The sequence below is a fragment of the Coregonus clupeaformis genome, chromosome 26 (genome assembly GCF_020615455.1).
Source record: "Coregonus clupeaformis isolate EN_2021a chromosome 26, ASM2061545v1, whole genome shotgun sequence".
Lineage (NCBI taxonomy): Eukaryota > Metazoa > Chordata > Actinopteri > Salmoniformes > Salmonidae > Coregonus > Coregonus clupeaformis.
The window spans coordinates 28,424,473-28,448,912 of NC_059217.1; the positions used below are offsets into that span (position 1 = coordinate 28,424,473).

General features: G+C 43.9%; 1 protein-coding gene across 2 annotated transcripts in view; it reads right to left on the bottom strand.

The window, feature by feature from the left end:
- The window catches only part of LOC121540600 (protein Wnt-7b), a 55,852-nt gene that overhangs the window by 8,109 nt on the left and 23,303 nt on the right, over window positions 1–24,440 (bottom strand). For both annotated transcript variants that reach the window (XM_041849604.1, XM_041849603.1), the window contains exon 3: window positions 8,337–8,608. In XM_041849604.1, coding sequence (XP_041705538.1) covers window positions 8,337–8,608 — 272 coding nt within the window. The remainder of the gene's footprint in view (window positions 1–8,336; window positions 8,609–24,440) is intronic.

Genomic DNA, 24,440 nt, shown 5'->3' on the forward strand with positions numbered 1-24,440 from the left:
GACCTGTATCCAAAAACAAGCTACAAATGGACAGAACCAAAACAAATGATCTAATGATTCTGTCTCTTCACAGCAAAATCTGCAGCGCTGGGAAGATTGTATCCCCCATATAAATAACATTTTATTGGTAGCAAGAATTTTATATAATAATTTAAATTTAAAGATTCTAATTTTTGAATCCGGTGTCGTTTTGCGTGTCAGTTCATAAACACTATGCCATGGGATCGGTACGTCAAAGATCTCTTCCCAACTATTTTGCAATCTATATGGGACGGCTGTCAATCCTTTGGTCCTTAAGTGAAACTGATATACTTTTTTATTTATCACAGTTTTCCTTAACCAATTATGTTCTTTAATGCAAGGTTTTTTGTCAATTAGCATGTTGGAATTTAATCACAATATTTGTTGCATTATTTGTTCTGTCGTTTTTGCAGGATTAAATTGAAATTGCAACCAACTTTCTATGGCTTGTTTTAGAAATAGTGATATTTGGGAGATTATTTCCTTTTCAAATAACTGAAAGTGAGAGGTTGTAATCTGAATAAAGGGAAAAAGGCCTTTCTTGAACATTGGGTGAGACAATCTTACTAATTTGCTTGAGAACCAGTTCGGATTTAAGTATAACTTTTGTATGACTGAAGCTTTTAGTGATAGGTCTAATGCTTTAATATTTAATAATTTCTGTCCTCCGAATTCATATTCATTATATAAATATGCCCTTTTAATTTTGTCTGGCTTGCCGTTCCAAATAAAATTGAATATTTTTTTCTCATATAATTTAAAAAACTGTTCGCTAGGCGTAGGCAAGACCATAAGCAAATAGGTAAACTGGGATAATACTAAAGAGTTAATCAGGGTGATTTTTCCACAAATTGACAGGTATTTTCCTTTCCATGGTAGTAAGATCTTATCTATTTTTGCTAACTTTCTATTAAAATGTATTGAAATTAGATCATTTATTTCCTTTGGGATATGTATTCCGAGTATATCCACATCACCATCAGAGCATTTTATTGGTAAACTACATGGTAATGTAAAAAATGTATTTTTTAGTGATCCAATTCGTAATATAGTACATTTGTCATAATTTGGTTGTAATCCAGAGAGGTTAGAAAATGTATCTAGATCCTCTATGAGGCTGTGGAGGGATTCTAGTTGTGGATTTAAAAGAAAACATGAATCATCAGCGTACAATGACACCTTTGTTTTTAAGCCCTGTATTTCTAATCCTCTGATATTATTATTGGATCTGATTTTAATAGCTAACATCTCGATGGCCACAATAAATAGATATGCCGATAGTGGACAACCTTGTTTCACTCCTCTTGACAGTTTAAAACTTTCGGAGAAATAGCCATTATTTACTATTTTACACCTAGGGTTACTATACATGATTTTGACCCATTTTATAAGAGATTCTCCAAAATTGAAATGCTCCAGGCATTTATATATAAACCCCAGTCGAACTTTATCAAATGCCTTTTTTCGAAGTCTGCTATGAATAGCAGGCCTGGTTTCCCATATTTTCCATAGTGTTCTATTGTTTCCAATACTTGCCTTATATTATCTCCAATGTATCTTCCATGTAAAAAACCTGTCTGATTAGAATGAATAATATCCGACAATACCTTTTTAATTCTATGCGCTATACATTTTGCTAGGATTTTTGCATCACAACACTGAAGTGTAAGGGGCCTCCAATTTTGTAAATGGACTGGATCTTTATATTTTCCACTTGTATCCTGTTTCAGTAATAATGAGATCAGACCTTCTTCTTGAGTGTCAGATAATCTACCATTTACATAGGAGTGGTTAAAACATGCTAATAACGGTCCTCTTAGTATATCAAAAAAGGTTTGGTATACCTCGACTGGTATGCCATCCAACCCTGGAGTTTTCCTGGACTTAAAGTATTTAATTGCATCCAGAAGTTCCTCCTCTGTAATTTCACCTTCACATGAGTCTTTCTGTGTGGCTGTTAATTTGACATTGTCAATAGAAAAAAAATCTCTACAATTAGCTTCAGTTAGAGGAGATGGAGGCGACTGAAAAGAAAACATATGCTTAAAGTACTTTGTTTCTTCCTTCAAAATCTCATTTGGTGAATTATGGGTGACTCCGTCAATTGTAACCAGTTTCATTAAGTTCTTTTTGGTAGCATTCCTATGTTGAAGATAAAAAAATAATTTTGTGCATTTTTCCCCATATTCCATCCAGTTTGCTTTATTTTTATAATATATTATACTTGATCTTTCTTGAATAAGTTTCTCCATTTCTTTTTGTTTTTCCTCTAATTTATTCTGAGCCTCTATGTTACAGTTTTTATTGCCATCCATCTGTTCTGTTAGACTTTCTATTTCCTTTCTTAGTATAACCTCTTTTGACCTAAATTGCTTTTGTTTTCGAGATGAGTACTGAATTGCATGGCCTCTAAAGGCACATTTAAAGGTGTCCCATACAATAAGGGGATTCACTGTACCTATGTTATGTTGGAAAAAGTCAGTTATAAATTCCTTTGTTCTAATTATAAATATATTATCATCCAATAGGCTTTGATTAAATGTCCAATATCCTCGCCCACGTGGAAATTCAGTAAGAGTAATGTATATGCCTATTATATGATGGTCCGACCGCATTCTGTCCCCTATCAACACTTTTTTTTACTTTTGGTGCCAACGAGAATGAGATAAGAAAGAAGTCAAGACGACTAGCTTGATTCAGTCTCCGCCATGTACAGTGGGGAAAAAAAGTATTTAGTCAGCCACCAATTGTGCAAGTTCTCCCACTTAAAAAGATGAGAGAGGCCTGTAATTTTCATCATAGGTAAACGTCAACTATGACAGACAAAATGAGGAAAAAAAATCCAGAAAATCACATTGTAGGATTTTTTATGAATTTATTTGCTAATTATGGTGGAAAATAAGTATTTGGTCAATAACAAAAGTTTCTCAATACTTTGTTATATACCCTTTGTTGGCAATGACACAGGTCAAACGTTTTCTGTAAGTCTTCACAAGGTTTTCACACACTGTTGCTGGTATTTTGTCCCATTCCTCCATGCAGATCTCCTCTAGAGCAGTGATGTTTTGGGGCTGTCGCTGGGCATCACAGACTTTCAACTCCCTCCAAAGATTTTCTATGGGGTTGAGATCTGGAGACTGGCTAGGCCACTCCAGGACCTTGAAATGCTTCTTACGAAGCCACTCCTTCGTTGCCCAGGCGGTGTGTTTGGGATCATTGTCATGCTGAAAGACCCAGCCACGTTTCATCTTCAATGCCCTTGCTGATGGAAGGAGGTTTTCACTCAAAATCTCACGTTACATGGCCCCATTCATTCTTTCCTTTACACGGATCAGTCGTCCTGGTCCCTTTGCAGAAAAACAGCCCCAAAGCATGATGTTTCCACCCCCATGCTTCACAGTAGGTATGGTGTTCTTTGGATGCAACTCAGCATTCTTTGTCCTCCAAACACGACAAGTTGAGTTTTTACCAAAAAGTTATATTTTGGTTTCATCTGACCATATGACATTCTCCCAATCCTCTTCTGGATTATCCAAATGCACTCTAGCAAACTTCAGACGGGCCTGGACATGTACTGGCTTAAGCAGGGGGACACGTCTGGCACTGCAGGATTTGAGCCCCTGGCGTCATAGTGTGTTACTGATGGTAGGCTTTGTTACTTTGGTCCCAGCTCTCTGCAGGTCATTCACTAGGTCCCCCCGTGTGGTTCTGGGATTTTTGCTCACCGTTCTTGTGATCATTTTGACCCCATGGGGTGAGATCTTGCGTGGAGCCCCAGATCGAGGGAGATTATCAGTGGTCTTGTATGTCTTCCATTTCCTAATAATTGCTCCCACAGTTGATTTCTTCAAACCAAGCTGCTTACCTATTGCAGATTCAGTCTTCCCAGCCTGGTGCAGGTCTACAATTTTGTTTCTGGTGTCCTTTGACAGCTCTTTGGTCTTGGCCATAGTGGAGTTTGGAGTGTGACTGTTTGAGGTTGTGGACAGGTGTCTTTTATACTGATAACAAGTTCAAACAGGTGCCATTAATACAGGTAACGAGTGGAGGACAGAGGAGCCTCTTAAAGAAGAAGTTACAGGTCTGTGAGAGCCAGAAATCTTGCTTGTTTGTAGGCGACCAAATACTTATTTTCCACCATAAATTGCAAATAAATTCATAAAAAATCCTACAATGTGATTTTCTGGATTTTTTTCTCTCAATTTGTCTGTCATAGTTGACGTGTACGTATGATGAAAATTACAGGCCTCTCTCATCTTTTTAAGTGGGAGAACTTGCACAATTGGTGGCTGACTAAATACTTTTTTCCCCCACTGTATATCTCACTAGATCAGTATATTTAAGCCTCCATATATCTACTAGTTCTAATGTATCCATGACATTCACAATTTCCTTAAGAGCATGTGGGTGATTGTTTGTGGTGTGATTTCCTTTACGGTCCATTGAGCTATTTAAAACAGTATTATAATCCCCCACCATAATAATATTGTCTTGAGTTGCTTGCAGGCTTGATAATTTATTATATATATTGTCAAAGAATTGTGGATCATCATTATTTGGTCCGTAAAGGTTAATGAGCCATATCTGTTTATGGTCCAATAACATATTTAAAATAATCCATCTACCTTGCGTATCTATTTGGATAATTTGCACATTCGGATCGAAATTACTATTAATTAATATCATCACCCCTTTTGAATTTCTTTGCCCACCAATGCTTTCTTAGTTTCTCTTCTCTTTGTTGTCTCTTTCTCATACACTGACTGACAAAACTTTAAGAACATCTTTCTAATATTGAGTTGAACCCCCTTTTGCCCTAAGAACAGCCTCACTTCGTCGGGGCATGGACTCTACAAGGTGTCGAATGTGTTTCACAGGGATGCTGGCCCATGTTGACTACAATGCTTCCCACAGTTGTGTCAAGTTAGCTGGATGTCCTTTGGGTGGTGGACCATTCTTGATACACATGGGAAACTGTTGAGTGTGAAAAACCAAGCAGCATTGCAGTTCTTGACACACTCAAACCAGTGCGCTTGGAACCTACTACCATACCCCCTTCAAAGGCATTTAAATATTTTGTCTTGCCCATTCACCCTCTAAATGGCACATATACACAATCCATGTCTCAATTGTCTCAAGGCTTAAAAATCCTTCTTTAACCTTTCTCCTCCCCTTCATCTACACTGATTGAAGTTAATTTAACAAGTGACATCAATAAGGGATCATAGCTTTCACCTGGATTCACCTGGTCAGTCTATGTCTCCTGAGTGGCGCAGTGGTCTAAGGCACTGCATCGCAGTGCTAGCTGTGCCACTAGAGATCCTGGTTCGAATCCAGGCTCTGTCGCAGCCGGCCGCGACTGGGAGACTCATGGGCGGCGCACAATTGGCCTAGCGTTGTCCAGGGTAGGGGAGGGAATGGCCGGCAGGGATGTAGCTCAGTTGATAGAGCATGGCGTTTGCAACGCCAGGGTTGTGGGTTTGATTCCCACGGGGGACCAGTTTGAGAAAAAAAAAAATATATATATATATATGTATTCACTAACTGTAAGTTGCTCTGGATAAGAGCGTCTGCTAAATGACTAAAATGTAAATGAAAGAGCAGGTGTTCCTAATGTTTTGTACACTCAGTGTAAATTCTTCAGAGAGAGACCAAGAGACATTCTGAGTGAAGAGGACGTATTTATTTGAGTTCAATATTGTGTTTATTAATGAATAACAAAGAGTTTTCAGCAGACGGTTGGTGAATGCACTCTTTGTATGGAGGAGTGCCTGTAAGTGGAAACGGATGTTCACAATGTGTGCAATTCCAAAGACAGTTGTTTTGATTTTAAAGTATTTGAGTTAATATTGTGTTATAGAATGGAGAGTTGTGTTTGATCTGAATTCACACTGGTTGTTTGTTCTGTGCGTTGTGCCACATCCATTTACGTCTGAGGGTCAAACATTCGCAATCTGGCTAAGCGTAGAGTGACTGTTCCTTATGAAGTAGACCGAACCAGGCATATCTGAAATTCTAAGAGGGACACTGATGCCAGCTATATGTCAGAAACAGGGGGAAATGTACTTACTGGTAATATTCAACCATATAATTATCCCTACCTTCCTGAAGACTACATCAATATCAAGGGAAAATAAATATAAATCTCATATAACCATACAGCTTGAGTTAAATGTGGATCATTCAGCTATTTAATGCATTGCAGATACGACATACTTGACAGATGACCTTTAAGTGTTTGCATCTGGATCAGAGTGTATGCTGGGATCATGGTTTGGTTTATTAACTAAGGAAACATGGCGTTTGAATAAAATAAGTATTAAATACTGGTTGTCACAATAAAACAGATCATCCAAAGCAACACTTCAAGGCCTCTTATCTTAAATCAAAACACTCTTACATGTTCAGATAGCAGACATATCTCTTAGAAACTGAATCGTTTCAAAATGCACTAGTACCCATTCATTACTAAGCTCATCACTGACATGTGGTACACAGTATAGTAGAGAACTCCTCTTAAATGCCTAATCCTAGGGCTTCTGGGAAATATTGTGTGGTGTCCTCAGCAGTTTAGTGTCAGGACTGAGTCAATCCTTGTTCTACAACAGGCCTCTACTTACCTACTGTAAATCTTCATTCTCTAACTGGGTGCTTCTACTTGTAAGAACCAAGCATGTATTCGTTATATAAGATGTTTTTTCCAGAGCAGGGTTTTTCCTGGCATGACGCCTTGCAAGCAGTAGTCATCGTTTCTGTCAGACACTTCCACAATGTACACAATGTACACAGAGTTATGGATGAATACATGATGCCTGAGCCTTACATTGACACTGTATGTGATTTGAAATCTCTCATTAGCAGATATTTGATTGAAAGAGTGGGGAGAAGGTACATCAAATACTTGAGGGTCAACTGACAATCTCGTTACAGATGATGATTCAGAATGAGGATTTCCCAAAATCTATGGTGGTATAAACCACAATGAATGTCTGTGTGAAACAGAATGATTGAATGGTTGAAAACATTTACTTTACACTGTGTCCATCAAAACCTTGTCTGCTACCAATTAGTCAAATTTGACCAGATTTGTCAAACTCACTGGATCCCAGTATACAGAGAGACTAAATCATTCCATGGGTTTGTCTGTATTTATTTGTGATTCACAGAACTGGAGCCTACAGTGTTTGTGTCTGAATGTTCTAGATGCAGAGGGATCTTTGTAGTGGTAGAGTAGTAGACTCTCAACTTGTTTTTCACCAAAAGGTCTAGGGCCAGCTTCAATCAAACCACAAACACTGTGAAGAAAATGACATTATTCCTATGCTGTGAAAATGCATCCACGTGTTTAGTTGAGTTTCCCTCTTGTCTCGTTATTCAATAGATTGCACTTAAACATGTACTGTTCCCCACAACACCAGTTTCCACAGCGTGTGTTTGATTGAATCCCATCCTCCGTACCAAACCTCTGCCAGGCTTAGCTCAGACTCAGACAGGTCATCTGACTATGATCCCCTCATATCAGTCTGCCTGCGTTAACTCCGCCATTGTCGCTGTGCTTTCAGAAACTGAATGGACGCATTGAAATGGCAGTGCTGTGTTTTTGGAACGGTCGAGAGAACTGCAATAATATCCTGTTCCTGACTTTACACTTCATAATTCCATGAAAGGGCTGGATGGAGGGCCATGGCAGAACTCCATCTGGCAGCCGGCGGCCGGCCGCGCTCCGCTTTCCCAGCGAACACACGATTAAACCCTGGACTTATTAATTAGATCCATTTGTCACCAGAATGCCAGAGAAGCCCAGGCAGGCAGGCTCTCTCTTGCTCTCTCTCACTAGCTCGCTCCCTCCCTCTCTCTCTCTCTCTCTCTCTCTCTCTCTCTCTCTCTCTCTCTCTCTCTCTCTCTCTCTCTCTCTCTCTCTCTCTCTCTCTCTCTCTCTCTCTCTCTCTCTCTCTCTCTCTCTCTCTCTCTCTCTCTCTCTCTCTCTCTCTCTCTGTTATGATTCATGTTGTTCTTTGTTCTGAGATGACTAATAACAAACAAACATAGCCCAGGAGAAGGGTGCCAGATCTCCTAGAGAAAAACACCCCACATTATTGTAGGAAAAAAAACATTAATTGAGCTAAAGCAAAACAAGCTGCTGAGAGGCTAAATGGGACTTGTCAATCAGCACGTCCCCCATTTAGAGGTTGCTGCCACCACTCTGTAGGTTTCCATTCTTTATCTGGGCTGGGGGTTTTACACACACACACACAGACACACACACACACCGATCTAAAAAGATAAAGATGTATTTATTCGATGTAGTTGATTACCTTTCTCCCTGCCTCATTGTTGTGGAGGTTCATTAGCCGTCGCGTTGTCTTCTTGATCTCGCGGGCGTCCACGAACCTCCTGGAGAACTCAATGCCGTACTTGATGTCTGCCGAGCAGCCTCCCCACTTCCAGCCCTCTTCCTGGTTATAGTAACCCTGCTTCTCCCGGTCACAGCCACACTGGCTCAGGTTGCCCTGGCTACACGCCGCCGTGATGGCGTGGGCTACGCCGGCGGCCGTGATGGCATACGTGAACGCAGCTTCCCGGCTACCTGAGAAGAGGGAGGGGAGGTTAGGGACGTTAAATAATTCTGGAATTACAGCGATGACACAACAGAACACCATAGAAGCGGGTGTATACTATGACCTTGTTGCTCTATTTTGACTTGATGATCTCTAGATAAGGAAATCAGGCACAATCCTCCAGGCAAGACCTCCCCTACATCCCTTCCTCCTACCTCCGGTCCCTCCTGCACCTTGGTAACAAGGTGGTCACAGCGTCAGACCACAAAGTCTTCAAGGACAGCCTCCAAGTGTGCAGTGCTGTGATTCCAGGCAGCGTGGGGAGAGGAGAGAACTGTAGCTAGGTGCTGTCCAAAGTGCTGAATTCCTCTCCTCGAGCACCTTGTACTGCATGCCCACATTACTACAGCTGTGATCTGCAGGTCTGTCTGGCTGTCTGGTGCAGTTACTTCCCTTTCCCTGGCTCTCCCTCTCTCTCTCTCTGGGAGCCTGGTGTTCTGTCTCTATATAGTACACTTGCAGTGGTTAGGACTTCAGCATTACTGGCATAGGCCAAGGCCATGTATGCACAATGTCAGACAGAGGACAATCAACAGACAAAAGTGATGCCGGTATGACATAGTATTTCCTCCAATGACATGTATTGTTCAGGACCGTTAATACAAATGCTTTTTTCTACCATCCCTTTTCCAGTATGCATCCCCCAGATGGTGCTGTCCCATGGTCAGTAGGCAGTGCTCAGTCTTTAAAAGGCTGCTGTGCTCCAATTTGTAAGTCGCTCTGGATAAGAGCGTCTGCTAAATGACTTAAATGTAAATGTAAATGTGCTCCAAAAGGGGCCGTGGGCACTGTGCTGTCACTGTGAGTTACCCAGGTGTCCCCTGAGTAGTCATTCAAGTGGGAGAGATTAGAGAGGGTCTGGGCCTCAGAGACAGAGAGAGAGAGAGAGAGAGAGAGAGAGAGAGAGAGAGAGAGAGAGAGAGAGAGAGAGAGAGAGAAGAGAGAAGAGAGAGAGAAGAGAGAGAGAGAGAGAGAGAGAGAGAGAGAGAGAGAGAGAGAGAGAGAGAGAGAGAGAGAGAGAGAGAGAGAGAGAGAGACAGAGTAAATGGGCTCTGGGCCTCAGAGAGAGTAGAGGGGCTATGGGTCTCAGAGAGAGAGAGAGAGTAGAAGGAATCTGGGCCTCAGAGAGAGAGAGAGAGAGTAGAGGGGCTCTGGGCCTCAGGGAGAGAGAGAGAGTAGAGGGCTCTGGGTGTCAGAGAGAGAGTAGAGGGGCTCTGGGCCTCAGAGAGAGAGAGAGTAGAGGGGCTCTGGTACTCAGAGAGCGAGGGTAGAGGGGCTCTGTGCCTCAGAGAGAGTAGAGGGCTCTGGGCCTCAGAGCGAGAGTAGGGGCTCTGAGCCTCAGAGAGAGTAGAGGGGCTCTGGGCCTCAGAGAGAGAGAGAGATAGATAGAGAGAGAGAGAGAGAGAGAGAGAGAGAGAGAGAGAGAGAGAGAGAGAGAGTAGAGGGGCTCTGGGCCTCAGAGAGAGAGAGAGAGAGTAGAGGGTCTACTGGCCTCAGAGAGAGAGAGAGATAGTCGAGGGGCTCTGGGCCTCAGAGAGAGAGAGAGAGAGAGAGAGAGAGTAAAGGGGCTCTGGGCCTCAGAGAGAGAGAGAGTAGAGGGGCTCTGGGCCTCAGGGAGAGAGAGAGTAGAGGGGCTCTGGGTGTCAGAGAGAGAGAGTAGAGGGGCTCTGGGCCTCAGAGATAGAGAGAGTAGAGGGGCTCTGGGACTCAGAGAGCGAGGGTAGAGGGGCTCTGTGCCTCAGAGAGAGTAGAGGGGCTCTGGGCCTCAGAGCGAGAGTAGGGGGCTCTGAGCCTCAGAGAGAGTAGAGGGGCTCTGGGACTCAGAGAGCGAGGGTAGAGGGGCTCTGTGCCTCAGAGAGAGTAGAGGGGCTCTGGGCCTCAGAGAGAGTAGAGGGGCTATGGGTCTCAGAGAGAGAGAGAGAGTAGAAGGAATCTGGGCCTCAGAGAGAGAGAGAGAGAGTAGAGGGGCTCTGGGCCTCAGGGAGAGAGAGAGTAGAGGGGCTCTGGGTGTCAGAGAGAGAGAGTAGAGGGGCTCTGGGCCTCAGAGAGAGAGAGAGTAGAGGGGCTCTGGTACTCAGAGAGCGAGGGTAGAGGGGCTCTGTGCCTCAGAGAGAGTAGAGGGGCTCTGGGCCTCAGAGCGAGAGTAGGGGGCTCTGAGCCTCAGAGAGAGTAGAGGGGCTCTGGGCCTCAGAGAGAGAGAGAGATAGATAGAGAGAGAGAGAGAGAGAGAGAGAGAGAGAGAGAGAGAGAGAGAGAGAGAGAGAGAGAGAGGTAGAGGGCTCTGGGCCTCAGAGAGAGAGAGAGAGAGTAGAGGGTCTACTGGCCTCAGAGAGAGAGAGAGTAGTCGAGGGGCTCTGGGCCTCAGAGAGAGAGAGAGAGAGAGAGAGAGGTAAAGGGGCTCTGGGCCTCAGAGAGAGAGAGAGAGTAGAGGGGCTCTGGGCCTCAGGGAGAGAGAGAGTAGAGGGGCTCTGGGTGTCAGAGAGAGAGAGTAGAGGGGCTCTGGGCCTCAGAGATAGAGAGAGTAGAGGGGCTCTGGGACTCAGAGAGCGAGGGTAGAGGGGCTCTGTGCCTCAGAGAGAGTAGAGGGGCTCTGGGCCTCAGAGCGAGAGTAGGGGGCTCTGAGCCTCAGAGAGAGTAGAGGGGCTCTGGGACTCAGAGAGCGAGGGTAGAGGGGCTCTGTGCCTCAGAGAGAGTAGAGGGGCTCTGGGCCTCAGAGCGAGAGTAGGGGGCTCTGAGCCTCAGAGAGAGTAGAGGGGCTCTGGGCCTCAGAGAGAGAGTAGGGGGCTCTGGGCCTCAGAGAGAGTAGAGGGACTCTGGGCCTCAGAGAGAGAGAGTAGAGGGGCTCTGGGCCTCAGAGAGAGAGAGTAGAGTGGCTCTGGGCCTCAGAGAGCGAGGGTAGAGGGGCTCTGGGCCTCAGAGAGAGAGGGTAGAGGGTGGAAGGAGAACAAATGCTACTAGTGACAAACCAGTGGGGTTAGTGGGCCTTTAAGAATTTATTGCGGGGAGGCGAGTGGGGTATCATTTTTTTACATGGATGTTCCTGTTTCTTTACGTAACATACTTTGCCTGTAACATCAGTCTGTAGAATTCATGGTTGTGTTTTCTTCTTACTCAAATGTGTGTTCCATCTCATGTAAACAATATTAATCAAGTATTTCAGATATCCAGGAGATTTTATGATCATTGGACCGACATGTACTTTCTGCTGTCTGGTCCATAAGGCAGAGGAGGCCTACTGTACCAGGCTACCAGCATGAGGGAAGGGAAAAGGATCTTGACCACTGCATATTGCAATAAATACAGCCAAATTACAGAAAAAACATGACAAACCTAAATTGTGAAAAGTTACACATTATTTGGCTAAACAAATACATATTTAACAATTTAGAAACTTACTAGACCTAAAATCACTGCTTATTCTACCTTATTTTACAGCCCGAAACACTGTGGTCACATCTAGTGGAGGCTGAGGGCTGAGGCTGCTAGTCTGTACTGCTGGAGATAGGCCCGGCCATGACTGCTGCTTCTGCTTCTAATGCCCTGCCTGCCCACTGCCCACTGCCTGCCCACTGCCTGCCGTATGTACTGTATGGGGACTGACTCACAAACACCAGCCTTACTGGTTACCAACAGAGCTGTGCCCTGCCAGCTTGTGGTCACTCTCAGTAACCCTCATCACACACACACACACACACAGTGACACACACACAGAATCGCATACAGACACATGCACACAGACACACACACACACACACCGAACACACACATGGCGGGGCAGTGTAATGGTAAAAACAGAATGGAGGCTGGAGTTTCCAGGGTAGGAAGGGTGGTTCCCTGTGCCATAGATACAGGCCTGTTTCTGGGCCCATTCAGCCTGCACTAACACTGCTCATGGGGGAAATTATGATGATGGGGTGGGCTGGTATTGGTTGACAACCCCTGTTGGGTCTGGAACTGTCAACTAACGCTAAAGGCGTCAACATGCTTCAGTTCCTTAAAAGACATTCGCTTGAAAACATTTATTTGTATTTTACCTTTATTTTCGCAGGGAGTCACCATTGAGACCGATGTCTCTTTTTCAAGGCAGCCCTGCATATACAATTTCATAGAACTACAAAATCAAATACAGTATAAAACAAGTAAAATACAGACAGACATAAATATACACAATCAACTAAAATAAAACACGTTCATTATAACATTCCTCTGTCTCTAAACTGCCCCAGGGACACTAGGGCATCTCTCTAAACTGCCCCAGGGACACTAAGGCATCTCTCAAAACTGCCCCAGGGACACTAGGGCATCTCTCTAAACTACCCCAGGAACACTAGGGCATCTCTCTAAACTGCCCCAGGGACACTAAGGCATCTCTCTAAACTGCCCCAGGGACACTAAGGCATCTCTCAAAACTGCCCCAGGGACACTAGGGCATCTCTCTAAACTGCCCCAGGAACACTTGGGCATCTCTCTAAACTGCCCCAGGGACACTAAGGCATCTCTCTAAACTGCCCCAGGGACACTAAGGCATCTCTCAAAACTGCCCCAGGGACACTAAGGAATCTCTCTAAACTGCCCCAGGAACACTAGGGCATCTCTCTAAACTGCCCCAGGGACACTAAGGTATCTCTCTAAACTGCCCCAGGGACACTAAGGCATCTCTCTAAACTGCCCCAGGGACACTAAGGAATCTCTCTAAACTGCCCCAGGGACACTAAGGCATCTCTCTAAACTGCCCCAGGGACACTAAGGCATCTCTCTAAACTGCCCCAGGAACACTAGGGCATCTCTCTAAACTGCCCCAGGGACACTAAGGCATCTCTCTAAACTGCCCCAGGGACACTAAGGCCTCTATGTGTACTGCTTTTTGGAGATTATTCCAAACATACGGAGCAGAAAACTAAACGCTGATTTACCTAACTCTGAAGACACCAAAGGAGCCTCCAAAGTTAACCAACCCTGTGAACGGGTTTGATAACGTAATTTTAAATCTTAATAGTGAAGTTAAGTAAGTCGGAAGCATGTGGAGCAAGGCTTTGTGAACAAAAAGAGCGTAATGATGTGATCTACATGACTTCAAAGAGGTCCAGCCAACCTTTTGGTAAAGAATACAGTGATAGGTAATAAAACTGTCTCCTGTGATAAAATGAAGAGCTCTATGAAATAAATCCAGGGGTTTAGGAGTAGAGGCAGCTGCACTTTGATAAATAGTATCACCATAATCAACAACAGGTAGAAAGGCTGACTGCACAATCTGCTTCCTGCTGACTAGAGAGAGAAAATATATGTTTCTGTAAAAGCCCACTTTAAATCTTAGTTTCTTAACAAGCTCATTCGTATGTTTTTTAAACCATAAATCATTGTAAATCCAAATACCAAGGTATTTGTATGCAGAGACTTGTTCGATTATAGAACCATCCAATGAGTGAAGATGTAATCCATCTGAGACAATCTTACAAGAACTTGAAAACAACATGTATTTAGTTTTGCCTGTATTACATCATTTACATTTTAGTCATTTAGCAGACGCTCTTATCCAGAGCAACTTACAGTTAGTGAGTGCATACAAGTTTTAAATCAGTAAGGGCTGCAAAATCGGACTGTAGCCTTGTTACAGCCAGGTCAGCAGTCGGAGCAATTGCATACATTTTAGTATAATCTGCATATAGATGAAATGTACAACTTTTTACAGATTGACCAATAGCATTTATATAAATAGTGAAAAGAACGGGTCCTAGAATCGACCCCTGCGGAACACCTACATGTACTTCAAGAAATTCTGACTTAACCCCATCAATCACGATGGTCTAAGTTCTGTCACTTAGATCAGTGGTTCCCAAACTTGACTACCATTTTCAGAGTCAGCCTTTGGCCCATTGTTAGAGATAGAAGGGTCAGACGCTCTTTCAAAAAGATAGCCTGCTGAAATAAAATGTATGATGGCATTTTTGCCCGTAATGGGGCCAGAGTCTGAATTAATTGGCTGGGGCAGAGAGGAGGTAGTGCAACCCTTTAGGGATTTGACAGTTTTCCAGAATTTAGCTGAGTTTCCCTTACAATCAGAAAGAGTGGTTACATAATAATCATATTTAGCCTTTTTGATCAGTCTTACACATGTTGCCTAAAATAAGAAAGCCTCAATAGTCCTGTTTGTCCATTTTGAGACGCCGTAGCCAGTATACACTTACTCAAACTAGTATAACTTAAGAAATCTGTCATTAAATTTGACGTTTTTGCCGAGGGGATCTTAGTCGCACAATTTTACTTCTGACTAGGATGTTTGATGCAGTATTTCTCAAGTTAAATTTTTTGCATGAGGATGAGTCGTCTCTCGTTGAATGACAACAGGCACTTCATTGAAGAATCCCTACTGTTGACCAATCGCCGACGAGAGGGCATAGACTTCAGGTACCGACTTCAACTTGCCTCAATAAAAAAAAATTGTGTGCCCGAACAGTCCCCCAAAAACTTGCTGAAGTCGAAATTTAACTAAAACGTCAAAATGTTTTGGCACAAACTGTTCTGAACGGTTTCGGCTGGGAAGCATGCGGATACTTTAAGAGGGCTAAGCCCAGTAAAACTGGTCAGAGAGCAGCACTCTCTTTATTCTCCTGCAGTGATCCTAAGCACAATGAGAGCTCTGCTAGTGGTCATCTGCGTTATTCATTAGACAATGATATCAACTTGGAATCTGCATTATCCATTAGACAATCATATCAACATAATGCTTAATGGTCTTTACTACTGCTGGACGACTTTCATTGGACCATGTTTTGACTTTGACTGCTTTTAGTGTCTCAAAACGCTATTTGAGTGGCCACAATGTGATTTCTAAAATCTGTATTTTGTATTATCATCTTTTTATTAGCACATTATCTTAATTTTCAACTCTACATTGTTGGGAAAGTGCTCATAAGTAAGCATTTCACAGTAAAGTCTACAACTGTTGTACAGTGGCTTGCGGAAGTATTCATCCCCCTTGGCATTTTTCCTATTTTGTTGCCTTACAACTTGGAATTAAAATTGATTTTTGGGGGGTTTGTATCATTTGATTTACACAACTTACCTACCACTTTGAAGATGCTAAATATTTTTTCTTGTGAAACAAACAAGAAATAACACAAAAAAACTGAAAACTTGAAGTCATACCACATACCACAGATTCTCAATTGGATTGAGGTCTGGGCGCTGACTAGGCCATTCCAAGACATTTAAATGTTTCCCCTTAAACCACTCGAGTGTTGCTTTAGCAGTATGCTTAGGGTCATTGTCATGCTGGAAGTTGAACCTCCGTCCCAGTCTCAAATCTCTGGAAGACTGAAACAGGTTTCCCTAGAATTTCCCTGTATTTAGCGCCATCCATCATTCCTTCAATTCTGACCAGTTTCCCAGTCCCTGCCGATGAAAAACATCCCCACAGCATGATGCTGCCACCACCATGCTTCACTGTGGGGATGGTGTTCTCGGGGTGATGAGAGGTGTTGGGTTTGCGCCAGACATAGCGTTTTCCTTGATGGCCAAAAAGCTCAATATTAGTCTCATCTGACCAGAGTACCTTCTTCCATATGTTTGGGGAGTCTCCCACATGCCTTTTCTTATTTTTTCTCCTTGGTCTTCATGGTGCAGCTTGCTTGGTGGTGCCCCTTGCCTAGTGGTGTTGCAGACTCTGGGGCCTTTCCGAAACAGGTGTATATATACTGAGATCATGTGACAGATCATGTGACACTTAGATTGCACACAGGTGGACTTTATTTAACTAATTATGTGACTTCTGAAGGTAATTGGTTGCACCAGATCTTATTTAGGGGCTTCATAGTAAAGGGGTTGAATACATATGCATGCACCACTTTTCCGTGATTTATTCTTTAGAATTTTTTGAAACAAGTTATTTTTTTTCATTTCACTTCACCAATTTTAACTATTTTGTGTATGTCCATTACATGAAATACAAATACAAATCCATTTAAATTACAGGTTGTAATGCAACAAAATAGGAAAAACGCCAAGGGGGATGAATACTTTTGCAAGGCACTGTATTTGGCGCATGTGGAGTGACACTTTTATACATTTTTCTAACTCTAACTCTACAACTGGTTTACGTCTTCTTGAATCTGACTGTTTTACGACTGTGCAAGGAATGTTTGCAGACCCAAGACCAACCCTAGTGTTTTTAAGGTTGTGATTTATGCTGTGTGAGTGAGGGAGGGAGTTGCTTGATGCTTGGACTAGCTAGCAGTGAGGAACTTTAATACTGCTTACATTTCTGATGCTCCATTTCTGTGTTTGAGCCTCTGAGTCTCAGTGAGTGAAAGGTTTGATGGAGTAGTGGTGGTGAAGATATTTAATCATTGATCCGTGAGGTGGTTGATTGTGTATTGAGAAGACAGATGTTCCATGCTGTGTTGGGCGTGATGCTCCAGTACATCTACATCTACAGCATGAATGGGAGTTGTGTAGTGTACTCCCATGCCCTTGGGGAGCCCCTGCTTGCTGAACAGGCATGTGGTTTATGAAAGAGAGAAAGGCTAAAGAGGCACCAGGCCCCATAGTCCTGACAGGATTCCAGGAGGAACCACCCTGGGATAGCCTTGTAGGCTGCCAGTGGAAAATTGGACTGACCAGAAAAACCTCAATGAAATTGGAACGGTCTGGTTGAGAAGAATAGAGAAATATTAAACCAGCCGTCTAATGGAGTTCAGTGGCAAGTGTCTGTGACAGTGTTCAATATGGACAGAAGGAGAAGGAAGGAAGGCACAAGCTCTTCCCTGAGAGCAGCTACCAGTCAACATCCGGGGGCCATACAGGACCGCTCGCTACACCCTGTATGGAGGAATACACCCTGTATGGAGGAATACACGCTGTACGGAGGAATACACCCTGTACGGAGGAATACACCCTGTACGGAGGAATACACCCTGTATGGAGGAATAAACCCTGTATGAGGAATACACCCTGTACGGAGGAATACACCCTGTACGGAGGAATACACCCTGTACGGAGGAATACACCCTGTATGGAGGAATAAACCCTGTATGGAGGAATACACCCTGTACGGAGGAATACACCCTGTACGGAGGAATACACCCTGTATGGAGGAATACACCCTGTATGGAGGAATTCACCCTGTATGGAGGAATACACCATGTATGGAAGAATACACGCTTTACGGAGGAATACACCCTGTACGGAGGAATACACCCTGTACAGAGGAATACACCCTGTACGGAGGAATACACCCTGTACGGAGGAATACACCCTGTACGGAGGAATACACCCTGTATGGAGGAATACAGCCAGTATGGAGGAATACACGCTGTATGGAGGAATACACCCTGTACGGAGGAATACACCCTGTACGGAGGAATACACCCTGTACGGAGGAATACACCCTGTACGGAGGAATACACCCTGTACGGAGGAATACACCCTGTACGGAAGAATACACCATGTACGGAGGAATACACCCTGTACGGAGGAATACACCCTGTACGGAGGAATACACCCTGTACGGTGGAATACACCCTGTACGGAGGAATACACCATGTACGGAGAGAGTGGGTGTAAGAGTATGGCCTTCACATCAGCTGACCACTGCCTGGCCTCCGCGTGTCCTTCATGTCTTGCCGTCCCAAATGGACCCAAACATTTCTGGATGTGGTGGCCGGCCGCTTTTACCACAATCTGTGTTTAAAGTGGAGGCGAACGCACCGCTAAACACATTTTGCATGACACAGCAAAGGAGATTTACAACCTGAGAGAGTACAGGCAGTGCTAGGCTACACTAGCAACACTCTCCTGGTGACCTCTCTGGGCTCAGTGTCCCCACCACGCCAGGCCTATGTTGATGTTGCTGACCAGGGAGGAAAAGAGGGCACAAAAGGACACAGAAAGGACACATTGGGGAGAGTCACCATAGAAACAGCAGCCGGTTCACACGTACTGAGGTTACAGCCAGCCCCTGGCCTGGCCTGTCCTTTTGGTGAGCTCCTGGCCTGGACACTGGGCTGCCTGGAAGCTGTAGTGAGTGGAGACTCTACAACTAACCATCCCTCTGGAGTGGTAGTGTGATGTCTCTGTAGAGGCTGTGTAGGTGATTGGGGACAGAGAATCAGAGGATCAGACAGAGAGCTGTCCCAGTAAGTCACAGAGCACAGTGATGACTTAATCACTGCTCTGGAGCGGAGCGCAGGGAGAGGGGGAGAGGATGGGGAGTTGGGGAGAGGAGGGGGAGCTGGGGAGAGGAGGGGAGCAGCAGAAGCTGGGGAGAGGAGAGCCGGTCCCGGACGGAATCAGGGTGGGAACCCAGCCAAAGCAGAGGCAGAACACACACGCACACAGATATACATACAGATACACACACATCAATAATCGCACGCACACACACACACACACATACACACTGAGCCCAGCAGGGCAGACCAGTGGCCTCTACACACAAGCCCAGCGTCTGTCAAAGAGAGGGGTACAGCCTTGGCTTCTGGAGAGGAAAGACTTTTAAAGACCTTGTCTCTGACATGCACTCAGAGAGGAGGAGGAGGTGGAGGAGGATAGAGAGAGGGAGGAGGAGAGAGGGAGAAGGAGAGAGGGAGGAGGAGAGAGGAGGTGGAGGAGGAGAAAGGGAGAAGGAGAGAGGAGGAGGAGGAGAGAGGGAGAAGGAGAGAGGAGGAGAGAGGGAGGAGAGAGGAGAGAGGGTGGAGAAGGAGAGAGGAGGGGAGATGAGGAGAGAGGAGAGAGGGATGAGAGAGGAGAGAGGGTGGAGAAGGAGAGAGGAGGAGAGAGGAGGAGAGAGGAGGAGAGAGGAGAGAGGAGAGAGGGCGGAGAGAGGAGGAGTGTGTTGCTTATAGCATGGATGCATTACAGTTATAGGATAGTTATATAGTTGTAGTTTGAAGTCTCCATTAAAGGTGCACTATGCAGAAATCTCTCCACCATTTCCTGGTTGCTAAAAATGTTAATAGTTCACCTAATTTTAGTTTATGTGACAAAACAAGCACGTATAGTGTAGAGAATCATTGTACCACCCAAACCTCTCTGAAATATATTTTCCAAAACCACAAATATTGTATTTTCAGCTGTTTGAAGCTGGTGTACAAAACCGAAAGTAAAAGACACAAAACCGAAACTTAAGAAATAAATAGCACACATAGAACAGATCTACCGCTTCTTAGACCTGCTTTCAATGAGAATGACAGATCTATAACTCACATTTCTATGTGAATTTCGTTGGATCGCCCAAAAAGTTACATATTGCAGCTTTAGGCACAGAGAGAGACCATAATGTACAGCACAAACGTAATCATTCATTTGGAACAAAGAAAAAAGTGGCACCTGCTGGTAGTCACGAGGTGCTGCAGTTGAGCAGTATGGTTCAGGGTTCATTAGAGGAAAACCCCTGCTTTGTATACCAACCAACCAACCTCTCTCTCTCTCTCTCTCTCTCTCTCTCTCTCTCTCTCTCTCTCTCTCTCTCTCTCTCTCTCTCTCTCTCTCTCTCTCTCTCTCTCTCTCTCTCTCTCTCTCTCTCTCTCTCTCTCTCTCTCTCTCTCTCTCTCTCTCTCTCTCTCTCTCTCTCTCTCTCTCTCTCTCTCTCCCCCCCAACTAATACGCTCTGTACTACTGTTTTCCATTCCTCTTTATGTACAGTTGCTATGAACATACTGTATGCTCTGAGCAAATTATAGACAAAGTTGTGGTCCAAGAGGTTTGCAGCTAGAGGAATTAGCGCAGCCATGTTCCTGTACAATAAAATAATATTGTTTTACCAGAACTACATACTGGATGCACTCACATTATACAGCGTGTATACTGAAATACTGTGGGAGTCACACACTTGGGCAGTCGGAATAAGAATGAGTCTTAAGTTCTGGTCCATAGAGTGATGATGAGGAGAGAAAGAGTTAAGTTGTAATTAGAACTGAAAAACAATATGGGATCATTTGGGTTCAATGGTTTTAAATGCTGGGAAGCCAACCAATCTGCCTCTAAGACATGGCCATAAGACCTACAGTTTGAACACTGTTCATGTGCCTACACTTCTCCCATCTGTCTTCCCCCAGGTGAGGATAAAGATTTCGACACAATGATGACACTGTCAAAAACGAGCCAGAATCCATCAAACTCCTTTAATGGAAAATCCCATAATGAGTCAGGACAGTTCAAGACCTCATCTAACTGTGCAACTCAGAAAGAAGTTCATTTGAGGTCATTGTTAGAGGTTCTAGTCAATTTTAATTATTGTTTGTGACATCTTGTTTACTGACATCTTGTTTGATATCCAACAGTAGTATGCTACCTAGATATCCAACATACTGGTTGAACTGTAACTCAACCACTCATTCAAGTCTCAGAGGATATCTGATCATCCCGACATTAACAATATGCAAAGCCTTCCATTTTCATATCGTCATCTTAATAAGGGGTTAAAGCCTCTTTAACAATTCCCTCCATAAACCTCTCTGTATATGTCTCTCAACTCTCTTTAATGGCCAATAGTACTGTGATGGTTGGCACATGTAAATGTGCAGTGCCGCCCTGCGGTAGTGAATACAGTTAGTGCTGGGATTGTGTGGAACAAAGCACGTTTTGAGATTACAGTTGATCCTCTCACATCCTGTTCCCCCGCGTCTAGCGGCCAGGCGGACACAGACGGACACAGATCCCAGCGGACGATAACGCCACGTGGGTTATCCACCCACCCCGGCCCATGGCATCAGGCCCCCAGGGGGTCAAGGGGTGGGGCAGGCCGGGAAACCCAGCCCCTGTCAGCAAACAATATAATCTGTAGGGGAGGGAGGGGAGAGGGGAACCCCATGCTGTCTGAGAGAGAGGGGTAGGTGGAGAGAGAGAGAGAGAGCGAGAGAGAGAGAGAGAGAGATACAGAGAGAGAGGTATATATATATATAGAGAGAGGTATACAGAGAGAGAGAGAGTGAGAGAGAGAGAAATAAATATATATATATACAGTGCATTTGGAAAGTATTCAGACCCCTTTACTTTTTCCACAATTTGTTACGTTACAGCCCTATTCTAAAATGGATTAAATTGTTTTTTTCCCCTCATCAATGTCCTGTGTAGCTCAGTTGGTAGAGCATGGCGCTTGCAACGCCAGGGTTGTGGGTTCGATTCCCACGGGGGACCAGTATGAAAAATGTAGGCACTCACTAAACTGTAAGTCGCTCTGGATAAGAGTGTCTGCTAAATGACTAAAATGTAAATGTAAATCAATCTACACACAAAATGACAAAGCAAAAACAGGTTTTTAGACATTTTCACATTTACATAAGTATTCAGACCCTTTACTCAGTAGTCCAGGCTCTGGCTGGGCCACTCAAGGACATTCAGAGACTTGTCCCAAAGCCACTCCTGCGTTGTCTTGGCTGTGTGCTTAGGGTCATTGTCTTGTTGGAAGGTGAACCTTCGCCCCAATCTGAGGTCCTGAGCGCTCTCGAGCAGGTTTTCATCAAGGATCTCTCTGTACTTTGCTCCGTTCATCTTTGCCTTGATCCTGACTAGTCTCCCTGTTCCTGCCGCTGAAAAACATCCCCACAGCATGATGCTGCCACCACCATGCTTCACCGTAGGGATGGTGCCAGGTTTCCTCCAGACGTGACGCTTGGCATTCAGGCAAAAGAGTTCAATCTTGGTTTCATCAGACCAGAGAATCTTGTTTCTCATGGTCTGAGAGTCTTTAGGAGCCTTTTGGCAAACTCCAAGTGGGCTGTCAAGTGCCTTTTACTGAGGAGTGGCTCTGTCTGGCCACTCTACCATTAAGGCCTGATTGGTGGAGTGCTGCAGAGATGGTTGTCCTTCTGGAAGGTTCTCCCATCTCCACAGAGGAACTCTAGAGCTCTGTCAGAGTGACCATCGGGTTCTTGGTCACCTCACTGACCAAGGCCCTTCTCCCCCGATTGCTCAGTTTGGCCAGCTCAAGGAAGAGTCTTGGTGGTTCCAAACTTATTCCATTTAAGAATGATGGAGGCCACTGTGTTCTTGGGGACCTTCAATGCTGCAGAAATGTTTTGGTACCCTTCCCCAGATCTGTGCCTCGACACAATCCTGTCTCGGAGTTCTACGGACAATTCCTTTGACCTCATGGCTTGGTTTTTGCTCTAACATGCACTGTCAACTGTGGGACCTTATATAGACAGGTGTATGCCTTTCCAAATCATGTCCAATCAATTGAATTTACCACAGGTTGACTCCAATCAAGTTGTAGAAACATCTCAAGGATGATCAATGGAAACAGGATGCACTTGAGCTCAATTTCGAGTCTCATAGCAACGGATCTGAATACTAATGTAAATAAGGTAACTATGTTTTTTATTTTTAATAAATCTGCAAAAATGTATAAAAACCTATTTTTGCTTTGTCATTATGGGGTACTGTGTGTAGATGGATGAGAGGAAAATATTATGTAATATATTTTAGAATAAGGCTGTAACGTAACAAAATGTGGAAAAAGGGAAGGTGTCTGAATGCTTTCCAAAGGCACTGTATATATATGTCAAAAGTTTGTACACACCTAGTCATTCAAGGGTTTTTCTTCATTTTTACTATTTTCTACATTGTAGAATAATAGTGAAGACATCAGAACTATGAAATAACACATATGGAATCATGTAGTAACCAAAAAAGTGTTAAACAAATCAAAATATATTTTATATTTGAGATTCTTCAATAGCCACCCTTTGCCTTGATGACAGCTTTGCACACTTTTGGCATTCTCTCAACCAGCTTCATGAGGTAGTCACCTGGAATGCATTTCAATTAACAGGTGTGCCTTCTTAAAAGTTAATTTGTGGAATAGTAAAAATAAAGAAAAACCCTTGAATGAGTAGGTGTTCTAAAACTTTTGACCGGTAGTGTATATATATATATATATATATATATATATATATATATATATATATATATATATATACACTACCGTTCAAAAGTTTGGGGTCACTTAGAAATGTCCTTGTTTTCAAAAGAAAAGCAATTTTTTGGTCCATTAAAATAACATCAAATTGATCAGAAATACAGAGTAGACATTGTTAATGTTGTAAATGGCTATTGTAGCTGGAAACGGCAGATTTTGAATGGAATATCTACATAGGCATACAGAGGCCCATTATCAGCAACCATCAGTCCTGTGTTCCAATGGCACGTTGTGTATGCTAATCCACGTTTATCATTTTAAAAGGCGAATTGATCATTAGAAAACCCTTTTGTAATTATGTTAGCACAGCTGAAAACTGTTGTGCTGAATAAAGAAGCAATAAAACTGGCCTTCTTGAGACTAGTTGAGTATCTGGAGCATCAGCAATTGTGAGTTCGATTACAGAATCAAAATGGCCAGAAACAAATAATTTTATTCTGAAACTCATCAGTCTATTGTTGTTCTGAGACATGAAGGCTATTCCATGCGAGAAATTGCAATGCAAATAGTGTGGGTAGCCATGATTAGCTGTTCAGGAGTCTTATGGCTTGGGGGTAGAAGCTGTTAAGAAGCGTTTTGGACCTAGTCTTGGCACTCCGGTACCGCATTCCGTGCTGTAGCAGAGAGAACAGTCTATGACAAGGGTGGCTGGAGTCTTTGATCATTTTTAGGGCCTTCCTCTGACACCGCCTGGTATAGAGGTCCTGGATGGCAGGAAGCTTGGCCCCAGTGATGTACTGGGCCGTACGCACTACCCTCTGTAGTGCCTTGCGGTCGGAGGCCGAGCAGTTGCCATACCAGGTGTTGATGCAACCAGTCAGGATGCTCTCGATGGTGCAGCTATATAACTTTTTGAGGATCTGAGGACCCATGCCAAATCTTTT